Here is a 27,679-nt window from a genome sequence, read left to right on the forward strand (position 1 = left end):
AGTGAACACACATACAAGGCCCCCACGCGTCCCCCCGGTCTCTCCACCCAACCAGGCCAATACCCTACCCAACTCTTCGACGCACTCATCTACCAGCACAAGTGTGCAGGCTGTGTCCACGAGCGTTTCTACGGGAAAGAATACAGTACGTATCACTGGCCGGCGTGTAGGTGGTTGGAAGGGAGGGAGAGGATGGGGAATGCGGATGCGAAGGTGGGGTGTGGGGGGTGGAGGAATGTTTTTAAGGATGAGGATGAGAATGGTAGGGGTGGGAGTGGTGAGGGCGGTAGAGAGGGGAATGGGAGTGGTGGTGGGGCGAGTGGGATGAACGGATGTTGGGTAGGAGATGCAGGAGCGGCGAGGCGGGCATGGGAGAGGAGAGCAGGAGACGGGAGGGGGGTGAGGGCGTGTGATGGGGCGGAGACTTGGAGGAGGGAGCAGAGATGAGGAGGGGTTGGAGGAGGGGATAGAGAAGAGATGGGGTTGTTTCTCGATAGGGTTCAGTTTGCTTCGGCGTACTATGTCTGATTCTGTTTCGCAGAGTTTTGAACTGCAGAGGTTTGGCGGACATGGTGTAAGAAAACCGCAGGTTTCGCAACGCGCAGGAAAGACCAAAGGTGTTGGGTAGAGATAAGAATAAATAAACTTGATCGTACAAATACCAACACCACATACCTACAACGCCATAGCACAAGATATCAACTCCAATGCTCCTTGAAGGATGCTTGTACTCAACGCCAAAGCTCAAAGCCAATATACCCCTAAATACTCTCCCCCGTCTCCGCCCTCGGCCTAAACCCATCCGGCGTAAAAGTCCACCCCCTCCCCTCCGTAGGCGTCATAGCCCTCCTCCTCTCCACAGGACTCCAATCCATGACGCCCGGCGCCGGCAACCCCGCAATCGCAGCATCATCCCTCGCGCGCTGTCTATCCATACTCTGTCTCTCTAGACTCTGTCTTTCCACGGCCCCGCCTCCACCACCACCGCCAGCCGCCGTCGCAGCACTCCCCTGCATAACCACGCCGCCCGGACTGCCCAACCCCTCGGTATCAGTAACCAGCCTGACACCCGCGGTACGTTGGCGTTCCCTCTCTTTAACCGCCCGTTTCCCCTCTGCCTTCTTCTTCTCAAACTCGATGATAAGCGTTTTAAAATACGCTTCTGCGGCGCTAGTCGCGGAGTAATGAACGGGTGTCCAACTATAACTGTTACTCGCCAGCGGATTCGCGCCGTATTGGAGTAACATCCTCAGAGCCTTTAATTCCCCCGCCGCAGACGCATGGTGCAGCGCGGTGTTGCCTTGTAAATCGCTCGCGGAGAGTAGATTCGGTCCGTGGAGGATGAGCGTGGGAATGAGATGCAGCGTCCCAGCGCCCGACTGACACGCCAGCATGAGAGCATCGAGCCCAGATTTATTCTTCCAGTCCACAGCCTCAGGGAAGCGCTTAGCGAGGTAAACGCCGCATTCCTCCTTGCCGGCAGAAGCCGCAAGCATGAGGGGGGTTTCCCAATCGTTGTTCCGCGATATCATGCCGTCTTCATGGCCGGCGTCGACGAGGAACTCGGCAATGGTCGTGAAGCCATGTTTAGCCGCGAGGTGCAGGGACGTGTTGGAGCGGTCGTCAAAGTCCGGGTTGCGCAGGTACTTGTGGTTGTTGCGGATGATGCGTTGGACGAGGGCGAGGTCGTTGAGGAGGATGGCGCGCCGGAGTCGCCGGGGTACGTCAATCCTGAGGGACGCCATTAGGGACGCGTTCTCGGCTGGGAAGGCGTGTGGAGGGTCGCGTTACTCTGTGGGATACGACTTACATGGCTGCGGCAGTGAAACATGGTGGGATGATCAAACGGCGAGGAGACGCGCGGGCAATCGCGTGGTGACGTTGGGAAGCTGAGCTGCTGTGGGGCGCGAGCGTTGGGCCTTGGATCAAGCTGCGGGGACCTTTCACGGAATCTTGCTGCAACTGGCCTAGCACTCGCGTGGATGCGCTGCATGGATCCGTCCGTCAGATTAGCGACTCTTGTAGCATCTGCACTGTCACATGTCACTGGGATTCGATAGTGTGTCATGACGTCTCGGATCTGGTCTATTCATGCATCATTAACATGTTTGTCCCACATTGTCGGGAACTTCTATCAATGCCAGCCCACATGCGGCTATCTTACACGCTCACGGAATGATCGTCCAAGCTGTAATGCCTCTACAAGCCGTCAAAGTCTCCAGCCGCATCGTCCTCGTCAATGTCGCCATCTTGAATCTCCTTGGCCAACTCGCGTTCTCTCTCGCGTGCCTCCTGAGCGTTCTTGAGCTCCAGACGATGTTGGTTCATGGGGTAGCGCATGGCCTTGACGCACTCGTCGTGCAGAGTCAAGCACGCCCGAATGCGCTCGTGGAATGCCTCACCAGGCTCGCGGGTTGCATAGATGTCGCCAGCGACCTTGGTCTGCATGAAACCCTTCTCGTGATCAATTGAAGCCTCTATGACTCCGTCGCGGATAGCCTTGGCAACAATGTACTCGGCGGACTCCTCGCTCTCAAGACCAAGGCGAATGCAGATGTCACGGAGCGAGATGCGCGAGTATGAAAGCGACAGCATGCGGATGCCAGTCTTGATGACGTTCTGGCGCAGACGGAGAATCAGGGTGTAGGTGCCGTCACGGTGGAAGACGGACGAGGATGTCTGCACAACCTTCAGGAAGCCCTGTAGGTCACCGACACGGACTGCCTGGACCAGGCGGAAGTAGGGCTCCATGGCACGCTCCAGGCGGGGCTGGCTGAAGACGTCCCGCTCGGGAATATCACCCATCAGCAGCTCAACGACTACCAGGAGCTTCATTGAAGCCTGGTAGAAGCCAGTTGCGCAGTGGGCAGAAGGCGACTTGCGGGTGGCGCTGATCAAATGCTCATGTGCCTCGGTGTAAGACAGCTGGATAGCCCGTATGCGACCAAGGTAGTACAGGTACCTCGCGACCTGGTTGTTGGGGGCGTTTGGTGGGAATTGTGTCTGCGCAACGAGGAGATCGGCTTGTGTGATGTCGGCGGTCGAGAGGTAGTTTCGGAGCAGCAGGGTGGTGACGGACGCCTGCGTGTCGGGGTCTTTCCTGAGGACGGCGCTTCGGAGGGCGGCGAGCAGCTTTCCGCGGATGTTGATGACGGGCGACTGCTTGGACGGGGGCTTGGGGTCCATCTCCTCGTGGAAGAGGGAGAAGTAGAAGTAGGCCTTGGCTGCTAACGAGTCCAGCGTCCGCCTGTTGAGCTCCCGGATCTTGTCTACCAGCGTCTCGGCGAATTCGGCGCCCTCTTCAAACTCCTTCTGATCGTAGAGATATACCTGCGCCTGTTAGAGATGCACCATTGCTGCCGTCACCAGACATACCTGTATCAGAATGGCTATGTACACGTCCACCTCGGGCAGGGGCTCCTTGGTGTTGTTCTTGTTAAGTTGCACCTCCTCCTTGTACTGGGAGACGACGCTCTGTATCGCCTCGCCGTCCATGCCAATGTACTCGATGAAGTTGCGCGCCGTGGCGTTGTTGGGCGAGTACGTCAGGATGATGACGGAGCATAGCACGCGGTCGGTGAGCCTCTTGCGGAGCGACGATATGGAGCGGAGGGCGCGTAGGGTGAAGCGGGTATCGAACTGGGCGACGGCTCGCTCGAGGAGGACAAAGTTGCTGCGGATGTCTGTCGTCGTCGGATCAGCACGCTGGTACAGATACTTGCACGCCGCGACCTCGGTGGCGATGATGTGGTTGGGGCACATCTTGCGGACCGGCCACGAGGTGGTGCAGTTGGTACAGGGGCACTTTGAGGTAAAAGGCATGTTGACTACTTACCAGCAATCGCCTTCTGCTCGACGTTCTCGGTTTTGGGCTGCTCGCCCTCGACGACGACGCCTTCCATGCTGTCCGCCATGATGGTCGCTCTTGACGTGGAGGTGGAGGGACGGAAGGTGCGGGTGTTTGTGGGGGGAGTGGTGGGTGGTGAGGGTGGTGTTGATGCTTTGCGGAGGTTGAGCTCCCAGCTTCACTGACGCCAGCGCGGCGGAACATCGGGGAATAGTTATCGAGCACCGACGCGCCCTTGTTGACCCCCGCGTCACCCCAGCATACCCGACATACACTCTATCTCGGCATGGCGCTTCTGGATGCACACCTAGAGCAGATCTCGCTCTGCGCAGCGTCAATCGCAGAGTTGCCGTGGGTTTCCCGTCCTTCACCCTCGATAGCTTCCGACTGAACACCCCCAGGTTCGCCCCGCCCAAGATCTTCACCAACGCGTTACTGCAAAACCACGATATCACGAGCTTGATCCGAGACACCGAACTTCACGAGCGCGCGCTATTCTCCGTCCCTCCGCCACCAGCAGTCCCGAAGCATGCCGAACCAGCTCCGTCTACCAACAGGCGCAACACCATCTTCAACCCCAATGGAGGCGGCAGCACTAGCACAGGCGGCGGCGGTGCGAATGCCGTAAGAGCACCAAGGCGCAACACGGCTGTAGCAGCAGTTCTCGGCAATGAGCTAGTAGAGAGAATTCGTCGAGGCGGTGGAGGCGGAGCAGGCTCAGGTCTCGGCTACAGAATGTACAACGGCAGCAACAAGAATGAAATTGACGTGGAGTCTTTGTTGGAAGGAGCGGAGAAGCTTCTTGGAGTCTAGTACGTCTCAATCAACATCAGACATGTAATCCCCAACTGACCAAAGACAGCCCCATCCCAGGCGTCCACGACAAAATCGCAGCCATGCGCCAACGACACGCCCAAGTCTCCGCCTCGTTAGAGTACTACGAAAACCGACTTGCCGAACAACAAGCCCAGCTCGGCAAGCTGAACCGCTCACGAGGTGACTACGCGGAGGAGGATATGGATGAGCTCGAAGAGGAGCCTGAGCCAGTAGTCGTGCTGACTGAGGAAGACCTTCGGCGAGAGGAAGAGGAGACGCGTCAACTTGAGAAGAAGAAGAAGGAGCTTGAGGATCGCGTTACTTCCATGTCGAGAGATATATCTGGTCTGAGGTGATCAGGAAATGGTTGAGAATGTGATTTGAATTTAGGCTAGGAGTTGCAATATGATACCCCATGTTTTCGCCTCAGCAATTTGGACTATAAAACGATATACTACGTGCTCATTCACGAGCAATCATTGTGATTCGTCAATTGTTACTAGGGATATTTCGTGTACAAAAGAAGAAACTCGTCAAAGTTTCCATGCTTTCCATCACTAAAACAACGCACCACCCAGCATAGCGCCACCAAGGAAACCAGCTGCAATGGGCAGACCAGCACCACCGCCATAACCGTACCCATACGGCCTGCCATACGGCCCAGCAGGACGCATATACCTCACACCAGGATTTCCAAACTGGCGGGCACCATACGGGTTGTATCCATATGCTCCCCTTGGAGCATACGGCCCATGAGGCGGCTCGATATAAACATCCCTTCCCTGACGGTCCTTGCCCAGCAACTGCGGCTGCCCCGTCTCCATAGCACGTATTAGAGCCTGTCTTGTACGCAGATGCTGAAGATACGCCTGTCGTTCCTGCTCCGCCCGCTGAGAGCGAGATTGTTCACGCTGCTCATGCGTCTGACCAGTAATCTTGTCCTTCAGCTTCCGTGAAAACTTATGTATACCTGTTGGTTCTCCAGGCGCCGCAGCGCCTTTACCCTTCGATGTAGGTCGTGGAGGGAGTTGGTCTTCGGCATCGGAGTCCTCAGCTGTCAGGTCCTCCAGTGTCATGGTGCGGTGCATGCGTGTGTGCTTCTTACGCTCTTCGGGAGTTAAAGTGTTGAGGTACTGCTCGTCGTCGTAGGGGTGCGTCCATATGCTACGTGGAGGATCGGCTTTGGTGTCGACGAAGAATTGGTGCGAGGTCTCTGGGTCGAAACTACGGACCCAACCATCAGGGAGCGCGCGCATCTCGTCTTCCATGGAGCGGCGGCGTTCGGGCGGGATGCCATTGCGTTCGGTGCGGGCTGCAGGGCCGTCGGTGGAGACGCGGTGGATGCCTTGGGAGGGTTCGGCGTCGAAGATGGCGGCTTCGTAGCTGGGTGGTGGCTCGTTGGGATGTGATGAAGCCATTGTGGGGGGTGTAGGTCGTATGAAGCTTTGAGGGAGGTTCTTGGTACTTTTCTGGAGACGATATCTTGAATTTGAGGTAGTAGAGCTTATAGGTGAGTAGATTGAAGGTTGTTACAGTGCATGTGGATGTACTGACATCGTTTGGAGAAGGAAGTGGCGTCGATGCTCATGACGTCAATGTGGCCGTGCATCTCAACGGGGCTAAGGGGCAGCATCTCCGATGTGTTTCTTGCATGTGATCTTCGCCACCCTTCTGTGCATCACTAATCTGCACCATTCTGCCATTATGGCTTTGCCACACATCATGCGAAAGCCTGAAACGCGTGCGCAACATCCGGGGAAGCCTTTCCAGATATCCATGAGTGCACACCAGCCTCGTCTCTCCACCATGTGCGCTTGTCACACTGCAGAAATCCCCACAGGGACGGATGGCGCGTGTCCCACCGAGGTCTCGAGACCGACAACCGAGACCCCGGCGTTGGCTTCGGTAGTCTGAGATCTCGTGTTCGACGCTTCTTGCGCCCGGTAATTTCCTATCCATGTCCGCAGCATCTGCATTTGTTGGGTATGTCGAGCCGGACCAAGGATTACATCACGAGCGTGCTGCGACGATGCTAAACATCTTGGACGAATTGAACCCAACTAGAGAAATCAAAGTAGCACCGCCACTTTACTTGACAAGAGGTCAAATTTCTATATCATCCTCTACACACATCTCAAGCAGCATACCTCGCTCCGATGATCATGCGGCTGAAGCACCACACCGAGTTGGGAAATACTGTGTCAAACACGCAGGTCAGGTGCAGCCTTCCCATCCCTCTTCTCCTTTACCAAGAATATATGGTCTTACGTCTACCGTCGGAGCAGTCAGCCTCGCGCGCACCTTGCTATCATTCGGAACCACCCACAAACGCTTTAGGAGATCTGCGCCGGGCTCTGGCTCTTCCTTAGCAACCCTCGAATAGGCCTGGAACTGTTAGGGGCACATTGTTTGGTCATGCGAAGGATCTACGATACCACACTTATGGAAACTATACTGTATGCATCTACTGACAAACGTGTAGCTTCTTGATGTGTGTACTCTTACCGCTTCTGAGCCGTACACCCTGCCCTATTTTCATCGACTACCACAGCTCCACAGATCCATTGTCTGAGGCAAGAACGTATATCGCCATATGTTAAGGGTTACTAGTCAGAGCATTATGGGACGACCCGGGCGCCACGGTCGATTTGTGCGCTCGAGCACCCGATAAACTGGTCGCGAGACCTTCGGCGGGGTGAGGCTTCAGGTACCCGAGAGCCGTATGTGCTACCAGGCGAATGCATGTACTTTCCGAGGAACTTACTTGGGCAATCTCCCCGCGTTTGGAGTATTCACCCTTCACGTCTTAGGTCGATGTCTTAGATGGACAAACCGACCTTCCTATACTGAATATGGATGGCCATCCCCCGGTAATTAACGCTACGGTACTGTACCTTATGGCTTGCTTTCCCAGGTTATATAGCTTGCTGCGCCCTGCAGCAAGGCAATCTTTACCGGGTCACTGTCCATCACTCGACACATTCCTTCATCACACACACGATTCAAGGACATTCACGTACTTGACCTGGTCTGGATTACTATCCCTGTCTTAACTTCTCGTGCACTTATACGCTTTTAGCTATCAGCATGGCGAAGCTGACACCTTTCCTTCTGGCCTTGTTTTATCTTTCCTCTTCCGTTCGCAGCCTGCCCGCGGTAGGAGAAGTAAGAAGAGGGCCAGCTAAAGTTGCGGCTCGCGAGATCACATTGACAGACGTTTCGGTCACTACAAGTTATAGCACAGCTATTACGTCGTTGCAGTCGGCCTCTCCCACTGTAGAACCATCCAATACCGGTGTACGTTACAATCTCACAGAACGGGTTCAAAACGTAGTATCTGACGATGACTAGAGCTTTTTGACGGGCCTGCCTTCAGGTGGTTTCACGAAAGATCCAGTCGATGGCCCAGGCACTACAACAGCCACCAAGCCACTGTGTCCCGATGAAACGCCTCTTGAGCCTGGTCCCACAGCGCCCTTCAATCCAGCTTCGTCAAACATCTTCCAATCCATTGCGAGCGCAGTGATTCCGTCGGCTATCCCTTCCAGAGCAGACCACCCCGTTCAGAGACAGAACATCGACGACAGAGACGTGCCGGCCCAGACGAACAAGTTTTATGCCAACTTCTTCCTTGGCAGCCAATCTTTCCCGACCTGGACACACCCTTACTCTCTGTCGTGGGCTCGCCGAAACGATGGTGGTCCAAACGGTACGTAAAAACATACGCAGATGTCAGGCGCATACTGACATGAACTTCTACCCATCTCAGGTATTGCCATTAGTCACACAACTCGGGACAGATTTGCTTTCGTTCCAAATGCTGATGACACTCGATTCTTCATCTCACCGCTCGGCATCCAACACATCATACTGTCCGCAAAAGAACTTAAGGCGGATACATATCTCTCCCTTTCACGTTTGGGGGCCTTCTCCACATACGTGAACTTGCGACCAAACAACCTCCAGGGTACCCGCATCATGATGTCTCTTCCTGTTGTTCAGGGCATGGGCATGATGACAGCCGTTTACGACAGAGCGACACCAGTTATCAAGACCACCGTTTTCTTCTTGTCCCTGGAATACGTTGCGCTGATCAATGGTATCACGCACAAGTATCGGATCGTACTCAATGATGGGTCGCACTGGCTTCTCTATGCCACTTCGGACGGGTCTGTTGGTACACCTCCCTTCGTGTTAGAGAATAGCGAGACCATCACCGGCCCTTCCGATTTTGTCGGTAAGATCCAGGTCACGAAGAATCCATCAGGCACGGCAGTAGAGGGCATATTTGACAATAGCGCCGGTGTATATCCAGTCAATGCCACTATATCTGGGAACGTCAACGGGGCTTTCGGGAGTTATACAATAAGTTGGGCCAAAGGCGGTGCAACGGAGCGACCGTTGCTGATGTACGCGCTACCTCATCATGTCGAGTCGTTCGACCAACAAACTGCGGCCGCCTTGAAAGACATCACACTAGTCACCACGACGAAGGGCTTTGCACGAGCTATTGTTGCCGACAAGATGACAATGGTGGAGAACGATCTGCCCGACAGTATTGGTTTTGCCCCATGGGCCAAGAACCCCAGCGCAGCTGGAGGCTCGGAGAACATCAATCTGAACGCCCAAGCCCTCGCGCTCATCAACCAAGCTGGCATAGCTGAGCTAAGCCAGAACATGATTCCGCAGACCTCACTGAACAGCATGTACTACTCCGGCAAAGGACTGGCCAAGTTTGCTGCCATCATCTACACAATGAACACCATGACGGGCAACAGTCAATACGCTTCCGCTGGGTTAGTTCGCCTCAAGGACGCTTTCAACGTTTTCGTCAACAACACGCAGCCCGAGCCACTTGTCTACGATCAGGTTTGGAAGGGTGTCGTGTCACGCGCCAGCTACTCCGGAGATCTTGGTCTGGACTTTGGAAATACGCTATACAATGATCATCACTTCCACTACGGGTACTTCGTTTACACCGCTGCCGTCATCGGCCATCTCGACCCTACATGGCTCGGCGAAGGTAGCAACAAAGCCTGGGTCAACAACCTAGTCCGCGACTTTGCAAACCCCGTAAGTGACTCGGAATTCCCCTTTCAGCGCTCCTTCGACTGGTTCCACGGTCACTCCTGGGCAAAGGGCCTCTACGAATCCGGCGACGGCAAAGACCAAGAATCCACCTCGGAAGACACTTTCGCCACCTACGCGCTCAAGATGTGGGGCCGAATCATCCAAGACGCGAATATGGAGGCACGAGGAAATTTACAACTCGCTGTCCAAGCGCGTAGTATCAAGAACTACTTTCTCATGGAAGCCGACAATAAGAACCAACCCGCTGGCTTCATTAAGAACAAAGCAACCGGCATCCTCTTTGAGAACAAGATCGACCACACCACGTACTTTGGCGGAAACATCGAATACATTGAGGGCATCCACATGATCCCGCTCAACCCCTCCTCCGCGTACACTCGTCGTAAGCAATTCGTTCAAGAAGAATGGGACACGTACTTCAGCAACGGCCGCGCCGAGCAAGTCCAAGGCGGATGGAAGAGCATCCTGAAGGCCAACCAAGCCTTGTTCGACCCACAAGCTTCATACGACTTCTTCGCCAACCCCAATTTTAACGAGCAGCTTGATGGTGGCGCGAGTCGTACGTGGTATCTGGCGTACTCGGCAGCGCTTTTGGGTGCAGATGAGGCTGGTGCGCAGCGCGATTACCAGATGGATTACGTGGGGCCTGAGAAAGAGGGGCAGAAGGTTGAGGCAAGAGGTGGGCGTGAGGATTCTATTGATGTGGATGAGAAGTGGTATGGGACGTCTTCCAGTGCTTGGAGTTCTGGGTTCAATTGGCCGAAGCCTTCGAGCACGGGTTCGACTTCTGGCAGGAGCTCTTCCAAGGCTACTTCTTCGTCCAAGACTTGGTCTTCAGGGTTCAACTGGCCGCCCCGCTCGAGTACTGCGTCGATGACAACTTCCTCTAGTGCTTCAAGTACTACATCGATGACTACTTCCTCGAAAGCTTGGTCTTCAGGTTTCAACTGGCCTGCCCCGACGGTCGTCAAACCAACTCCGACTTCGACTTTGACGACTAAAGAGCCGGAGATGACTATGGTTTCTAATGCTGGAAAGAGTAGCGGCGACGGCGATGAGGATAGCCTGTGGGAGTTGAGACTTTAGGTAGGAGGCTGAGCTGGCGGTGGATGCGGGGGGTGATCGTGTGTTTATTCCTGCTTGTGGCTATTGCTATGTAGACTTATTCGTGTAGATACTATGTTTAGGAACGAAATCAGACAACATCTTTTATACGCGACTTTGCTAAGGACGACCGGCATCTCATGTTCAGATACCACGATTCAATGCATTGGAGTTTACAAAGAATAGAAGGTGCTGTCACCGCCATATGGCGTCACGGGAGTGGCGCGATTATGTGGGTCGGGATACGGCACTCGGAACGTCTCTTTGAGCCGTGAACCGGCCTGCTATTACGATCTCGGGAGAGTCTTACTGGAGTAATCATTCGTTCTATCGGACCGGCTACTATAGCAAGTCCTATTTAAAGTATCAAGCTGGGGTCTGATCACTAATCGGATGAGCAGATATGTTTCGCACTTTACCGTATGTGTATGAGGGGAATAACGCTCCCTGCAGGTCCCCGCAACACCCGTATCTTCCGCGAATGCTTAGCTGTGATGATGGCGTCGCTTGCTTTCTCAAAATGATCGGATAATGCCAGTCATCAAGAGGTCTGTTGCAGCTGCACGACAGGCTCTTCGATGTGTTCGCCGGAGGGCCTGATTAACATTGCCCATTGCTTCCAATGGACTAATCGACCTGACCGCCATCTTTGTAGGTGCCAAGTATGAACACGCATCCTCACCGTCTCTTGACAATGGTACCCATGTACCCATCCCACCATGTCTTCGTATTGACAGCCCGTTAGTCAACACAACGCACATACCACCGAGCTCGACGTTGAGGTTACGAAGTAACGTGGATACTTCTGACGTCGGAATACGAGGGGTTGTCATATATAACCACAACATCCTCATCACATTGCCATCCACCCACGCTTTCATCTCAAGTCCGAACCAACTCACCTAAAACGTACCACCAAACCAACAAACCCATTTCAACCGCCAAAATGCACTTCACCCTCCCCGCTATCACCCTCGCCCTCGCCGCCGCCGTCAGCGCCAGCAACCCCATCCAGGCTGCCTGGAACGTCACCCGCTCTTACAAGGACGTCAGCCAACAAGTCGTGTCCTTCGAAATCACCGCCGTCTACGTCGACGAGGAATACCCAGATGGTCTCGAGTCGAAGTGCACCTGGGTTGAAAAGGGCCAGGTCTACGGCGTCCAATGCACCCCAGACACGTTCTCAGTTGAGCCCCAGCGCGATGGTCTGAGTAAGTTGTCGTCGCATGAAAAAGATACATGACAGAGGTGGCTAACGTGGAATGTGATTGTAGCTATGAAAGTTCACCAGACTATCGAGAAACCGAACCAGCAGGTCGTGTACGGAGAGGGCGAGGTTCCGAGGAGCGGGCATGCTGTTATTCCCGTTAACGCTCGTGTCGCTTAGATTGGCGATGGCTATTTCGACCATGCGTTGGAAGGCGGAGGAGATGGGGAACATGAGATGTCGTATTGAGTAGAAGTGCGATGACGAAAGTTGAGAAATAATAGATTACACGTCAACCTGGGGGAAAACAGAACACCCTACATCAACGTTAGATCACCTTCTTTGTATGTTTTTATGTTACTGTAGTCCACAGACCTGTTCAGATTTTCCCTCGTGTCAGATAATTGCGCCTTTGACTTTGACCTTGACTACCGACTGCGGACTGGCCCTAGTGCGGGCTGCTTATTGAGGTTGCCCAGGTGTACTTACGGTATGATTGCGAGTAGCGACTTCCCTCAAGCCTGAGGTGAACAATGTAATTCGTCTCCTGGACTTACTAGGCATGGTTAGGCGATGCTCGATGATGCGCAAAACCTTGGAGGCGGGCCGACATAATGTCTGTTTCGGTTCGTTCAACTTGCAAGTGGGCCGAAGAGGTAGTTCTAGCTTTAGAAGTGGACGGCGTCTTAGCACTGCCGACCAAGGCAACTCTGTAGAAAGATCGACGAAAAGCGATCGTCAAGAGCCTCGGGACGCACACGTGCAAGAGCCTAGGGGTCGATCTTGCCACCCAGATTCGCGAGCAGAATGCGCGCATGACGATAGCAGACGGCATCATGAAGAGCCAATAGTCACAGTTTCGCTGCACGTCTTTCCAATGTTCCCATGAACAAATCTCCTTCCTAGTCGTGTATTTCTCCATGCGATAGACATGGAGCCAGCTTCTAGTCGTGTGGCGCTTGCTAGAATAAAGCACACGCTAGGGACGGCCCTGATTCGCACATGGGTCCAGGGGGAAATCAGCGTGACTCGCTGCCCACAGCGCCGAGGGTGACCGTACAACATCTCGCTTTACCTAGTCGACAGTGAAAATAGAGTTTCAAGCACGGCCGAACGACTAGAGAACGCAGATGGCGCATGTCAAATGTGGGTAAAATGTTAATAACTGGCCCCCCCATAGACCATTGTGTCCGCGGAGGGGTTCTTTCATTCCACTACTATGGCGCCGCTTTCGCGACTTCTTACACGGCGAGCAGCCTTGTTTTCCCTTGTCGCATCAACACTCGCACAAACCGGCAACCCCATTCTCGACCCCATTCTCGAAACCATTGGATCGACTCTTCAGGGAGATGGATTGATTGATGGTACACTTGGTGCTATCGGCGGGATACTAGGCGGCGAGCAAACCTTCGACTATGTCGTCGTTGGAGGAGGGACGGCAGGTGCTGGAGTTGGCGTAAGACTAGCTGAGGCAGGTTTTAGCGTTGCTATAATCGAAGCTGGAGGCTTCTACGAGATCGCGAAGCCGGTCTTGGGCACCACTCCAGCAGGATCCTTTTTTGGAGTCGGAGCGAGCCTCGCCGACATGGTACCGACGACAGACTGGGGTTTCGCCACGGAGCCACAGCCGCAGCTGAACAATCGCCGAATCCACTATGCTCGCGGCAAATGCTTGGGTGGGAGCAGTGCTTTGAACTTCATGGTTTACCACCGCGGGACCACGGCAAGCTATCAGATGTGGGCGGATGCGGTTGATGACCAGAGCTATACCATGGCAAACCTTACCCCATTCTTCAACAAAGCAGTGACCTTCACTGTCCCTGGAGAGCGGTCGCTTGACAACATCACGACGACTTACGATGCATCCAGCTTTTCAAATAGCGGTGGACCTGTGCAGGTTGGCTACGGAAACTGGATTTCGATCTGGGCATCATACCTCGAGAAGGCTTTCAAGGCCTTCGGTATCCAAGAGAACACTGACTTCAACAACGGAAAATTGCTCGGGTACCAATGGTCGCAGAGTACCATCCGATCCCGCGATCAGACGCGAAGCTCGTCGGTTGCTTATATACACGCCGTACAAGCAAATTCCGAGGCCTCACGCAATCTCAAGGTGTTTACCCATACGCAAGCGCGGCGAATCTTGTTCGACAAATCTTCTGCCAGGCCTAGAGCAAATGGAGTCGAAGTGTCAGCCCTTGTTGGCCTGGCAAAGTATACCATAAAGGCTCGTCGCGAGGTGATAGTGAGTGCTGGAACGCTTCAGTCTCCTCAACTACTCATGCTCTCGGGCGTTGGTCCGACTGATCAGCTTTCGGAACATGGTATCGACCAGATCGTTTCAGCCCCAGGTGTTGGTCAGAACATGTGGGATCACGTCCTATTCGGTCCTTCATACTCCGTCAAGTTCAAGACTGTAGGTTCCATACTGCTCAGACCTTTGGAATTGGTCAACGCGCTTGTCGAGTACACAACGAAAGCCAAGGGTTTACTTACCTATGCTGCCGACATATTGGGCTGGGAAAAACTGTCGAAGGTGGAAGGAATTCGCGACAAACTCAGCCAAAGCACGCTGGATGCCCTGGAAACCTTTCCTGACGACTGGCCCGAGGTGGAATACATCGCTGCCGATGCGTACGCAGGGAACTTCCGTTATCCCCTGGCGCAACAGCCTCTGAACGGCAAGAAGTATGTCAGTATCCTTGGAGCCATGGTGGCACCGCTGTCGCGAGGCAACATTACACTCAAATCGGCGAATCCACTCGCTGCACCGGCCATAAACCCGAACTGGCTGTCGGATCCAGCTGACCAAGAGCTCGCTATCGCCTGGTACCGTAGGATGCGCGAAGTCTTTGCGACAAAAGAGGTCGCATCACAACTGGAATACATGGGTAGTGAAGCGTACCCAGGCCTCGATAAGGACAGCGACGAACAGATTCTTGCAGTCATCCGAGACAGCGCGATCACAGTATGGCACGCCTCTTCGACCTGCCGAATGGGCAAGAGCGTACTCAGAGATGGTGTTCGCGAGCGAGTTGATGAGATGGACGTTGTTGACTCCGAGGCCAAGGTTTTCGGGGTAGATGGGCTTCGTGTGGTGGACGCCAGTATCTTTCCATTCCTGCCACCTGGCCATCCTCAAAGCACCATTTATGCATTAGCGGAGAAAATTTCGCAGATCATTGTTCGGGATGGCCGCAGTAGCACGTAACGCTCATATGGATGTAGCGAGAAATTGAAGCTGATGACTGTGGGACTACCAAACTGGTGTTGAAGAGACGATTTGATGCGACCTCGCGCAGGCCGGCTGTAATTAATGTGCTTTGCCCGCTAGGCTAATGAGGCATAGCTCGGCGATGCTTGGAAACGCGTAAAAGTGGGCCGATTTTTAGCGCGTTGCTCAGCCCAGCCCCTTCGTTCCTTACATGAACACCTCTAAGAGCACCTTCGCAAATCTATGCATACAGCCGCCTATATATTAGCAACTTAACTAGTAAGCTTAAGAAGCTATAATAACTAACTGTCTTCTAGCGATAGCTGTTCTACTCTAAATGTGTACAAGCACCCCACTGTACAGGCCGCAGACTCGCATCTTAGTCCTCTATAGAAGCATAGCATGCAGCGCTAATAGCTACTAAGCAGCTTCTAGCTAAAGGCATGCTAGCAGAGTATTTAAAACGCGAAAGCACTACTCTAAAACTTGCAATAATAGTTAAGATAACTAGCGTTAAGATTATAGCTATTAGCAAGTATCTAATTATTAAGATCTAGTTTATAGGTTAACGCGATTAATCTATAATTAAAATATAGACTATAAAGATACTTTAGAAAGTAAGCTAATAGAAGAGGCTAGAGATAATTATTATAGAGATTGTATATTAAAACAGCACGTTAAGCTAATACATATCTTACTATTCTCTACGCAGAGAGGTAACCTAAAGAGGTTTACGCTTATTTAGATATAAGGTCTATTTGTGTATAATAAGTATATTTGTATAAAGTGCGTTAAAGGCTAGGTAAAAGTAGAATAGTAGTACTTATAGTGTATTTGTAAGTATAATACTACCTATAAGTAGAAGGTTAGAGCTAAATAGGTTAGCGCTATTTATAGTGCTAAAACTAATTTACTATAGTTTACGTAGGTCTAAGAGTATACCTATAAGAGAATAGTAAAGACTTAGAATACTAAAAACAAAGATAGTAAAATAACTATCTTAGGTATAATAAGCTTAGATTATAGATTAAAGTCTACTAACTTACGTTGCGTATATCTAGATCTATCTACTCTTACTAGAAGCCTTTCTCTACCTCTTCTCTTTTGTATTATATCTTTAGAGAATAGATTTCTGCGCTAGTTATTAGAGCTTATACTCTTCTCTCTAAAAATACTTAATAAGCTATTTAGAATATAGATAGTAATTATAGGTTATTAGATCTAGCTTATTAAGATATGTTGCTACTATATTACCTACTATAATAAGAGAAGTATAGTCTTTATAGATAAAGAGCGTTATAGCTATATAGGCTACCTTAATAATATTTAAAATTATAACTACTAGTGTAATAGAGAAGCTAAACTATAGTTTATAGAATTCTTTAACTTACTTAACTATATAATAATTAGACTTTATATTTAATGTACTAGCACTAAATAAACTAGATAATCTAAATAATTAACTAAATAACTTATTACTTATAATAGCTACTTAGCTATTTTTACTATATTTTTTTACTTTTTTTATTTATACTAATATTAAATAAAAATTTTATATCTAGCTAAAATAGCTAGTACTTACTTATATTATACTTTATTATTAAATATAGTACTTAAAATAGCTTACTTATAAAGTATTAGCTAAGAGCTTAGTAGCTAAAGTTAATAAACTAGATTTAATACTACTACTTTTTTAGTAATTAGAAAGTTTTTAGCTACTAAGTTATTACTTATAAGATATTAGCTATATATACTATATTTATATTCTTTAGTACCTTATACTTAATTTTATAAACTTTATTTAGTAAAAAATATTAAAAGATATCTAGCTTTTATTTTAGAACTACTAAAAGATTTTAAAATTTTAATATATTTAGTATATATTACTATTAGTACTAAGACTTTTATATAAACTAATAATATAGTACTTTTAAGGCCTTACTAAGAAGAGAAACTTTATATTAAGTAACGTCTATATTATTAACGTCTTACTATATTTAATCTATTATTAGCTATTAATATAATATAACTTAAGCTAATAAAAATAACTACTTTATTATAGCTTAGTTCTTAAGAGTAACTATAATAGTAAAATACTAATATAGCTACTATTTATTTAATAGTATTATTATACTAAAAGTAAGCTTTAAATACTTTATTCTCTTTAGTTTATTTATTACTACTTTAGCTAAGAATTTTAATAAACGCTTTACGCTAGTATATAATAGCTACTTTTATCTTTATAAGTAGAGCTATTTATAGTCTAAGCTTTTATATAAAGTTATAAGTATAAATAGTATAAATAATTAATAAATTACTTTAAGTAGAAAAAGTAATACTAGTAATATAATAACTATTTTATTACTTTTTTTAAAGTAAGTATAGCTTATAAAAGAACTTTTATATATTACTAGTAAGTTACTTAAAAGCTTAGCTATAATAAAAAATTATAAAAAGTTTTAGTCTATATATTAAAAGCCTTTATAGTAGTAGTATAATAATTTTAATAGTATTAATAGTAGTAATAGTCTTAGTAGTCTTAAAATATAATATAAGATAAGTAAAATAAACTTTAAAAGCTCTAATAATAGCTTTTATAATAGCTTTAATAATAGTTTATATAATAATTACTAAAATAGCTTAACTAAGAGCTTTTTTTTTAGTAGTAGTCTTAAAGTAGTTTATAAAAGCTTTAATAAGTAATATAGTATAAAAATATAATTAATATAAGTATAAAGATAGAAAAGTAATATAACTAGTAATAAGATTAGCTTTAAACTTACTAATACTAGAAAAACTTATAAAAAAGTAGTAATATAGTTAAGAGCTTATTTAGTTAGTATAGCTTTTAGTATTAGATTTAAGCTACTATTTATATCTTTAATAAGTTTTTAAATTTCTAATTTTACTATAAGCTATAAAATAAAAATAAAGATAAAAAATAGAAAGTATATATATAGAAGTATAATTTTATAAGCTAAGATTTTAGTATTTTATTACTTTATAATTTATAGCTTAGTTAGTTATAAGCTATTAAGAATATATAATTATATTATAATTCTTTTTACTATAGTATAAGTAGATATTAGTATTTATAAAATAGTTACTTTACTACTTTAAATTTTAAAAGCTTTAACTATACTAAAAGTAGTAGTACTAAAAACTTAAGCTTTAGTCTACTTAACGCTTATACTTCTAAATATAGAATTTTAATTTTTTTAAAAATATTTTTTTTTATATACTAGTAATAGACCTTACTCTTTTTAGACTAGTTTATACTATAAAATTAGTTTACTAATAAATATTTATATTCTTAGTATATATAATATACTTTAAATCTTCTTAAAAAAGAGAGAGTACTTTTTAGTATTCTAAGTTTTTATATAATATAATAGTATAGTAGTAAAACTTTTAAAAAAAATAAGTTTAAAAATAATAATAAAATAGTAATAAGTAAATTTTAACTTTACTATTTTTTCTTTTACTATAGTAGACTTTTTAGAAAATAAAAGTATTATTAAAATATTAAATAGTAGTAATATACTATAAAAGCTAAGCTTAGTAGCTAAGTTAATAGTAAGTATACTAAAGGCTATAGTACGTATATAGTATACTTAAGAAGTAGTACTTATAGTAGTTACTTTTTATATTTTTTTTTTTTAACTTATACTTATATATAATTTTTTTTTTAGTTACTATTTACTTTATTTTATAGTACTATAATAATATAAAGTAAAATAAGCTACTTATAACTTTTATAATATTAATAACTTTAATAAAAAGATACTTTTATAAATAAGAGAAATTATAAGTATAATATACTATATAATAATTAATTTAATTACTATAAGATCTCTAATCTAACTAATTACGCGGTACTTTATAGCAACTCTAAATATTATAGCCTTTAACTATATATAAAGAATAGCGCTACGTGTTTAATAGATAAATCTCTAGTAAGGCTATTTTAGGTAGTCTCTATATTATAGGCGTAAGGTTAAGTTTGTATAGTAATATCTAGTCTATACAATCTAATAGAAAATTAATATTATTCTAAATATAATATAAGGTATTAGAGTTATACTATAGTTACTACGTTGTGTTATTTTGCTATACTATTAGGTAGTCTTACATAAGATAAATATTACCTATACTAGAGACGTAATAGTTATTATACTAAGTAAAGTAATCTAACGTGCTAATATTCTTATATCTTAGTATTATACTATTCTTTCTTAAATTAATAATATTAGAGAGATTAGGCTAATATTTGTTTATCTCTAGCACTATTTTCTTAGTAATATTTTTTATAAAGTTCTTAAAGTTAGACGTGTTATAAGACGCTCTATAGAACTAATTATTTGTTATAGAAAGAACTACGTAGTTATTAGCCTAAAGTTTAGCGAAGACTACTAAATTAAAAAACAGGTAGAGTAGCACAGAGGTAAAGAGCAGTAGAAGCTAGATAGCTAATCTACTGCGTCTAATGTGTCTAAAGTTGCGCAAGTTTAGTACCTTAATGTGCAGCTATACTCGTTGCGCATAAGCCTAATTAAGCTCTACTCTATTTAGGGCGCTAAGAACCTGTATGCAATAGTTGCTTGCGCATAACAGTAGTGTGCTTAGGATGTTAATAAGCAGATAAATTCTAACGTTTAATCTTCTTATCTGTCTATAATTACTAATGCTTAATGTTCTGATAGTTCCTTTAATAATGTTTTTAGGGTTCTTCTACACCTATATCGTGACGATGAGGTTAAAGATAGTGATTGTTATCGCTCCTACGAGCGACAAGACTGCTCCGGGTCGCTATCCTGTTAGAAATGGTCGCCTGGACGGCCGCCGAGGCTGAAACACCGCGGATCGTGTTAAAAGCAAGAAGTCGTCGTCGTGCGATTCGTTTCCATTGCTCGTGGCAAAGCTCTCCGGTTTAGTTGAGCTAGTACGTGATTCATGGATAGCATCAATGCTGTAGTCGCTGTTTTGCTCGTCCGTAGCCTCCCTACGCTGGTTAGCGGCAATTGCGAGGTTACAATGACGTCATAGCCACGCGCCTAACTCGCACCTTTCGAATAGCTGGATCCCCCGAGGACCGACATCCACACTCGATCGCTCTTCCCTATATCGAGATTCATACATGGCATGTGAATAGTGAATCTAATGTCGCATTGAGATGGTATCGCAAAGCATCTGAACGCCCATGGGGTTTAATTGTTACCTGCCTGTGTTCTTATCTCGGACCTGAAACTCCGCCAGACTTTCTACTTCCCGCTCGAACTGCGCCCCAGCCGCGCCAGACATTTGCCAGGTAGGGAAACGCATTTCGATCATTCGCTGCGTGTTGGGTCGTGGGGGCCGAGCGGAAGCGAGCGGGCCGCATCTTGGTTCATGCCCAGCTGTGGTCTGCCTAGGGACTTAGGTAGAGTGCCTATCCTGCAACGCCAATGTCCTGCTCAGCCTCATCTTCTGAATATATCCCCGTGCTTACTGTACTGCTATCCTCACCGGTCGCTGCAATTGCGTGGGAATGAAAGGGGGATTAACGTTAACTCCGTGTCACCAGCACCCGTGGATTCGCCAACCTAACGCCTTCATCTGCAGAGGCTCAAGTTTCTGTTCCATCGTGGGCAAAGTGGCATATTAGAGTCCAACATGCGCTCTGATCTAGCTTCCGAAATTCTCACAGGTACGTGTGTGTGTGACGTCAGAGTACCCAATATAACACGTGACGACCATATAAGTTGTTGGAGGGCCTTGATACGGACTTCCCATACAACACCACACTCTAGAGACAGCTTGTTTCATTCGCTGTATCGACACATATCCAATATCAACGCATAACATCATGTCGGACGATTGGTTTACTTCTAAACTTGCCCCCGAACAGGAAAATCATCCTCAGGAAGTAGAGGCTCTGAAAGATTACCTATATGAAAAGACCACCGCAGCGGAAGCAGCTCAGACTATCACGCGCCAGGTAGTGACTTCAGCCTCCCCTAGAAACGATCTAGCTCGCCTACAAGTCCTCCTAATCGACGCTCTTGTAGACCAACCCGGCGATAGTACCAGCCGTGAAGAGCCCTTGATATTTCTACTGCGCGCCATTGAGGAGCTCGAAGAACCCGATTTCGAAGTTCTCGAACCAGCGGAGCGGCCACAAGCGAAACTTTGGAAAGGCTTTCCGTATTTCGCCAATCGATGGTACGACATCGGTTATCGATCCGGAAGCTGGAAAATGGATGCGGAGAAGGCGAGTGGGCCACAACGTGACGCATTACGCAAAGAGCACGTGAGAAGGGCTGAGGTTGAAGCGCGGTTGGTATTCGAGGGGCTTGCGGGTATTCCTATCCACTGGGGATATGAAGTCATTGAGGATTCTCTGAAGAAAGACGCGCTGCTGGATTTCGAGGTGCCGGCTGCGGCGGCGTGGCTCCGTGGGTGTGGGAAGCGGTTTCGACAGGGCGCAGAAGAAGGGGAGAAAACATATGCGTTGGGTGGTGAAGCGATGAGTTTGGAGCGGTGGTCGGAGTGGAAAGCGCGGTTGCTACAGGTATTAAACCACTCGAGAGTTGTTCAGTTCGCGGCGGTCATGGCACTTAATGCTATAAATGCAGCAAACGGAGAGCAGGCGCTAGGATCGGGCATGATGTAGTTTGTACTCGAACAAGGCTGTATACCACAGGTTTGATCTTGTGTTGCGGTTGGAATACTACGTGGATTGCAGTATGAAAGTGACAATATGTTCTTGACTCTTACAAGCGCACCTGGGAGAGTATCATGGTTGCCTTCAGCGCAACACAACTTCCATCAACTCATGCCCTTCCGACATGCACTCCGCATCCATTTTACCATCAATGTAGGCTTCGCCAAGAAATCTGTACTCCTGTGGTCGATTATAGCTACCTGACCGACGAAGAATGACAGGTACGCTGCACCCATACAAGATCAAAATGACATCGTGCTTTGTGGTGTCTAACGGGCCGAGCCCTACGAGATCCTCGGAAGTTCTCACCGAAGTTGGTGAAACTGGCGATGTCGGGATTGAGTGCGAAGGTGGCGAGGCGGCTGGAATAGTCGACCTCCCTTGAAGGATTACTCTGTTGGAGGTCACCGCTCGGACACGCTCCAAGTAGTCTTTGACAATGCTCTGGGGTGATACAGATTCATCTGCGCGCAACAGGTCGGTCGTATCGATATCGCCGTTTGGAGTCTCGTTAAGTAGGCAGTAGTTGCAAGCTCGAGAGTAATACGTCGGTACATCTGAGCCGTTGGGTCCACGACCGGCGACCAAAGTACGGCGGAGTTGATCGGGCGCTGGCTTATTTGCCGACGCATCTCGGTAAGTCCACCCCAGCCTTTCCAACCCTCGTTGCGGAATAAGGCCGGATCGTATCGGAGGTGAGCTCCAATTCACTCTCCCGATAAGATAGCCAGATACTGTCAACGAATTATCTTGTGGGAAGACGGAGAGCCGTGGACCTGACTTGGGACTTGGTGACCACTCTCGAGCATCGCCGTCCCACGGGACGGTGGTGTGGAGCTGATTGGATATCGTTGTAGCTCCCCAATCCCTCGCTTCACCAGACAAGGGTGACCTCTCAGTTGCTGCATACCCGCGTCGGATGTAGTCTGCTCAGCGAAAGTCAAAGTTGCTATCCAGTGCAGACTAATCACCTGTCCACAATCTAGCTGGATACTTTTCAGGCTCTGCGCATGTCCATGACATGATTCCGGTCGTGATATTTCATCTTTTGGCTCTGCGCGCACGCAGCTATAAGGTCTGATCTGCCCTCGAGTATCTGCCGGCCTGTAGGTGATGGAGAAAAGTCATGCATGTGATGGCATGATCACCACCTGGGCAGAGTCTTCCTCTTTCCAAGGTCATATCGACCTGAGCCAGCTGATGAATCCATGCCCAGGTGGCGTTGATCCTGGGTTTATCAGGCCCGTTCCGTTCCAAGAGGCTTATCGAAACCGCCTAGGCGATGCAATCTTTCAGCCATGCAGGCGGTAGCTGGGAAGATGATTGCGACCTTTCAGCCTTGGCGTCAAAGTACCTAGGTACCTAGGTATGTGAGCGAGACCATTTGTGGTAGTATAACTCGAACGATTAACTACACGAAGGTGTATCCATGGACAGTACGAGTTGCGTGCAGTTGGCAGGTCCGCCTTTGCAAGGTGTGTGTGTGTGTTCGCGATACGTAGGTGGGTGGATGCGGAATGGCCCCCGCAGATGTGGGTAATTGCGATCTGCATCGTGCGCTTGGGCTCCTTTCGCGTCTCTCGTCTTCGCGGGTAGCCAGCCTACTAACACTTTCTGCTCATTTCAACTTATTGCGTGCTTGATAACGCATCCACCAGCCTGCGCAAACGATGCGCGAGGTCATACAAGCCTCGTTGTGTGTTCAGCGTTGGATCGCTGATAGGTGTGCAACTGCTGTACCTTGTTTGCCGAGGGCTTTCAGCACTCGATGACGGAACGGCCGTCCCATGCATACTCCACTACGCGCGCCTGGCGCGTTGGCAGTGTCGGCGATGCAAGTACTGCAGCCTAAGGCTTTTTCAGCCTTGGTGTCTATGGCAAGAAAGTGTCTTTCTGATATTATGCCTCGCTCAGCCTGGAGGTTAACACGTTGTTGGACTGCGCCACAACAGGTGCAACGCCACCGAGCTCATATAGGCCTTCCGTGATCGTCGCTGAGCAAAGCATTGCCATTGAACGACTATGGACCCTCTCAGCGTCACCGCAAACGTGATTACGGTATTGCAGGTCGCCAACTCCATTATAACAATATGCTACGAAGTCCGTTCAGCGCTCAAGCAGAGTCCTTGGTCCCTCACCAGAACCATCGACGAGATAAGAGACCTCCGAAATGTGTTGGAGAGCTTAGAACAGGTCTGCCGCGCGCTCGACACATCAAAAGAGTCCGACACAGCACGTTTCCGCACATTCCGACTACTATGCGAGTCCGAGACCAGCCCGTTAAGCCGCTGCCTCCAGGAGCTATCGGATCTAGAGAAGAAGATCAACTCCGGCAAGCAGACTCCTGGAAGGTCAACTCTGTTGGCGAAAGCGCGAGTGTTCACCCAGGTTATGGGTTGGCAGCTGAAAGAAGGTGACGCGAAAGTATGTCTGGAAAGAATAGAGCGGTGCAAAAGCACTATACTTCTGGCGTTGACGGCAGATGAGACGTAGGCTGCTCCCACTTCATCACTCATCTTACTCCCAGCTCATCAAGCCTTGTAGAGCTCTGCTCCTTGACATCAGGAAGATGACCATCTCTCTAAACGAGACCACGGCCCATGTGCATGGCAATGTTTCCAAGCTCCTCACTAGGATAGAGAGCGCAGAACTAGGTATGTCTCTTTATAACGTGCAACTCAGCAGCTGATGCGCACAGATGATCGACCCGAGCTCTTACACATTGGCTTGCTCCAGTGACGCCGTGGGAGAGCCATGAAGCAGCCGCTTCTGCAAGGAAATCTGGAACAGGCGGCTGGTTCATCGAGTCGAAGGTGTTTCAAGCCTGGGCTGTCTCTGGAAATGCTGGACTATGGCTGAGCGGCTTTCGTATGTAACATTGTGACATCAGAAGTGGCCGTGCTGACATCTTCGCTTAGCTGGGTCTGGCAAAACTATCCTTTTGTGAGTATGTGTTGAACTCTCGAGTATGCAACATCTAACTTGACCGAAGCGCAAACGTCATCCAGTCTCTCGAGAGTTTATTGCCTTCTTTGCCGCAACCCACGTTGGCGGCGTTCTTCTATTGCGACTTCCGCAAGGCCGAAGCACATGACCCCACTAATATTCTAGGCTCTTTGGTCGCGCAGATATGTTCCCAAACCGGAGCCAGCTATAACGAGTTAGAAGCTGCTTTTGATCATAGTCGCCATTCGAACAAACGGCCATCCATGGCCTTGCTGAGAGATATGCTATGTTTGCTTTCCGCGTCGAGAAGAATCATCTTGCCAGTCGATGCGATTGACGAATGCGTTCAGCGGAAGGAGTTATTGTCATCCATGGCTTACCCCCAGAGCCTGGGAAAGAATATCAGCATCTTCCTTACGAGTCGGCACGAGCTCGATATCCAGGATGCACTGGCTTCATTCGAGCTCATTCAGATGGAAGGCTGGACAAGAGAGGTCGATGAAGACATCAAAACGTATATCGACCACAGACTACAAACTGATCGAAGTTTGTTACGACTGAAACCGTCTGTGAGGGATGAGATTAGTGTATGTTTACATGAAAGATCTTGTGGAATGTAAGTGCCTCTTTCATGAACTTGCGTCACATGAAAGTAACAACACAGGTTTCGATTGGTTCAGTGCAGCCTTGATCAAGTATCTGCGCTTCGTACCGTCCGCGATATCCGGACCACTCTCCAGCACCTCCCACAGGAGCCCGGACAGATATACGAAAGCATATTAATGAGAGTTTCCGCCGCTGATACACCCATCGTTCGCAAGGTCCTACTCTGGCTCTCATTCACGGTGTTGCCAGTTACACTAGAGGAGCTTCACTCTGCTATCGCTATTGAACATGACTGCGAAGAGCTGGATGAAGACTCGTGCCTAAGCAGCGCAGAAGAAATAATTGCTGTTTGCGGCAGCCTGATCACAGTCTCAACGAACGGGCCAGGCCATGTCCGTCTCGCTCACCTTTCTGTGAAAGACTACCTGCTTTCAGAAGACATTCGCAACGGCCCTGCGACAACCTTTGCGCTCAATCGAACAGCAAGCTATCGCGAACTTGCTTTGGACTGCCTAACTTATCTCTCTTTCCGGAGCTTCCAGAGCGGCCCTTCAGCATCTAAGGACGACTTCGCTGCACGCTTGGCAAACTACCCTTTCCTACGCCATGCGACCACATCCTGGACATACTATCTACGGGCAGCTGAAACTCCAGAGAAAGCATCGATTCAACATGACGAAAAGGTTCTTGCGTTCTTTTCCCCGTCCAATCACGAAGCGTTCATGTCCTGGATCCAAACTTTGAACGCCGGATCTTCCTCGGCTGGCAGCAGTTGGTCTTCGTATCCAAAGCATGCAACTGCTTTGTACTACGCAGCATCTTTCGGGTTGCTCCACGTATGTAAGCATATCATCCATCAAGGAGTAGACTTGAACGTCCCAGGAAGTCGATACGGAGGTACCGCGCTGCATGGAGCCGTGTGTCGTGACCAACTGTCGGTCATTCGCGCAATATTAGAGGCGGGTGCGGACGTCAACAAATGTGATTTTGACAAAGTTACTCCATTGCACACTGCTTCAGCCGAAGGCTATGCGGAATGCGTCAAGCTGCTGCTCCATTATAGGGCGAACAAAGATGCGTTAGACAGAGGTGGAGAAAAGCCTATAGATTGGGCTAGGAATGCTGAGCAAGATGAGTGTCGAAATGTGCTCGATGCGAATTTTGTGGAGATTGCAGAACCCTTAGCTGGTGCGGACGAGGCGAAGATGTGGACTGGATGGAAGGGAACGTACGTTCCTGTTTGGTCCTCGCGTGTATAGTATTCTCGCTGCGCGAATACTTAGGTCTGTCTTCTAACGTTATGCTCGGAAAAAAAAATCACGTCGGGGCACAAAGGCAAGCTGCGTCGCTATGATCTCATGAACGCCCTCATCTTTCGTCAGATCAACCGATCCAATGATAGCTGAGAACTTGATCAATTGCTGCATAAGTATAGTACATGCTTCTCTACTATGAGTATGCATGAGCGACTAGGTTTCTGACGCCGCGCATGGCAAAATGTGAGGCTGATGACAGTTGCAGAGCAACGATGGAAGCGATAGCCAACGAGCGGGTGATGATGCGCCAAGATCCCAATAGGTTAAAGGTCCGGACGGAGTTACCTAGGGCTATCCACAAAGGCCTCGGGAGGGCCAGGCCCGTGCCGTAGCTGTTCCCCCACCTGCACGACAATGCTCCCTCACGCCGCCCTAAATGTAAAAGAAGAGGCAAAGCCGTCAACCGCAGCGAGTAAGCTCGCCTTTACGTGAAATCGCCTGCGTATCGACAGGCAAGTTACCGTGCCGTGCGCGCAGACGGGCCAATCCTCCAATTGTTACCTAGGTACTCTGCTATCTCCTTCACTTCAAGATTGCATCTTTCTAGCCTCGATAGTACTTTCTGCTAGCGAACCATTTACCGACGGGAGAAGATGAGAGCTGTTCACAGACGCAATCAACCAAAGGACTCCTCGTGCCTAGGCGACATCCGAACGCAACTTCAGATACCGACGAGCTGGTCGTGAAACCTCGCGTAGATGCAGGCTCGTTGCGTGGCTATTTTGGTACACACTACGTCCTTCGCAACTGATTAGACCTACACTGGGTTCAAAGTTGGATAGAGATATCGCAATCATCAGACTCTTCATCACGCCTAATGCTTCGCAGT

At 48.3% G+C, this 27,679-nt stretch overlaps 9 protein-coding genes across 9 annotated transcripts; 6 read left to right on the top strand and 3 right to left on the bottom strand.

Annotated features, from left to right (window-relative positions):
* Positions 1-761: 761 nt before the first annotated feature.
* On the bottom strand, positions 762-1,745 carry J4E84_008543 (uncharacterized protein; the record flags this gene model as incomplete). The annotated part of the gene is made up of 1 exon (XM_049391114.1): positions 762-1,745. The coding sequence occupies one exon, from the start codon at positions 1,743-1,745 to the stop codon at positions 762-764; it is 984 nt and encodes a 327-aa protein (XP_049241146.1).
* Positions 1,746-2,199: 454 nt separating this feature from the next.
* J4E84_008544 (uncharacterized protein) lies at positions 2,200-3,914 on the bottom strand (the record flags this gene model as incomplete). Its single annotated transcript, XM_049391115.1, has 3 exons — positions 2,200-3,330; positions 3,376-3,683; positions 3,836-3,914. The coding sequence occupies 3 exons, from the start codon at positions 3,912-3,914 to the stop codon at positions 2,200-2,202; spliced, it is 1,518 nt and encodes a 505-aa protein (XP_049241147.1).
* Positions 3,915-4,133: 219 nt separating this feature from the next.
* J4E84_008545 (uncharacterized protein) lies at positions 4,134-5,019 on the top strand (the record flags this gene model as incomplete). Its single annotated transcript, XM_049391116.1, has 3 exons — positions 4,134-4,198; positions 4,249-4,659; positions 4,710-5,019. 3 exons carry the CDS (start codon positions 4,134-4,136, stop codon positions 5,017-5,019), a joined length of 786 nt encoding a protein of 261 aa, XP_049241148.1.
* Positions 5,020-5,220: 201 nt separating this feature from the next.
* J4E84_008546 (uncharacterized protein) lies at positions 5,221-6,081 on the bottom strand (the record flags this gene model as incomplete). Its single annotated transcript, XM_049391117.1, has 1 exon — positions 5,221-6,081. The coding sequence occupies one exon, from the start codon at positions 6,079-6,081 to the stop codon at positions 5,221-5,223; it is 861 nt and encodes a 286-aa protein (XP_049241149.1).
* Positions 6,082-8,644: 2,563 nt separating this feature from the next.
* On the top strand, positions 8,645-10,644 carry J4E84_008547 (uncharacterized protein; the record flags this gene model as incomplete). Its single annotated transcript, XM_049391118.1, has 2 exons — positions 8,645-10,439; positions 10,466-10,644. The coding sequence occupies 2 exons, from the start codon at positions 8,645-8,647 to the stop codon at positions 10,642-10,644; spliced, it is 1,974 nt and encodes a 657-aa protein (XP_049241150.1).
* Positions 10,645-11,804: 1,160 nt separating this feature from the next.
* On the top strand, positions 11,805-12,245 carry J4E84_008548 (uncharacterized protein; the record flags this gene model as incomplete). Its single annotated transcript, XM_049391119.1, has 2 exons — positions 11,805-12,069; positions 12,133-12,245. 2 exons carry the CDS (start codon positions 11,805-11,807, stop codon positions 12,243-12,245), a joined length of 378 nt encoding a protein of 125 aa, XP_049241151.1.
* Positions 12,246-13,284: 1,039 nt separating this feature from the next.
* J4E84_008549 (uncharacterized protein) lies at positions 13,285-15,276 on the top strand (the record flags this gene model as incomplete). Its single annotated transcript, XM_049391120.1, has 1 exon — positions 13,285-15,276. The coding sequence occupies one exon, from the start codon at positions 13,285-13,287 to the stop codon at positions 15,274-15,276; it is 1,992 nt and encodes a 663-aa protein (XP_049241152.1).
* Positions 15,277-21,124: 5,848 nt separating this feature from the next.
* On the top strand, positions 21,125-21,931 carry J4E84_008550 (uncharacterized protein; the record flags this gene model as incomplete). Its single annotated transcript, XM_049391121.1, has 1 exon — positions 21,125-21,931. One exon carries the CDS (start codon positions 21,125-21,127, stop codon positions 21,929-21,931), a length of 807 nt encoding a protein of 268 aa, XP_049241153.1.
* A 2,073-nt stretch (positions 21,932-24,004) lies between these two features.
* J4E84_008551 (uncharacterized protein) lies at positions 24,005-24,721 on the top strand (the record flags this gene model as incomplete). Its single annotated transcript, XM_049391122.1, has 3 exons — positions 24,005-24,429; positions 24,548-24,636; positions 24,681-24,721. 3 exons carry the CDS (start codon positions 24,005-24,007, stop codon positions 24,719-24,721), a joined length of 555 nt encoding a protein of 184 aa, XP_049241154.1.
* Positions 24,722-27,679: the final 2,958 nt, after the last annotated feature.

This window comes from Alternaria hordeiaustralica (genome assembly GCF_023758085.1).
Source record: "Alternaria hordeiaustralica strain BMP 2776 chromosome Unknown scaffold_22, whole genome shotgun sequence".
Taxonomy (NCBI): Eukaryota; Fungi; Ascomycota; class Dothideomycetes; order Pleosporales; family Pleosporaceae; genus Alternaria; species Alternaria hordeiaustralica.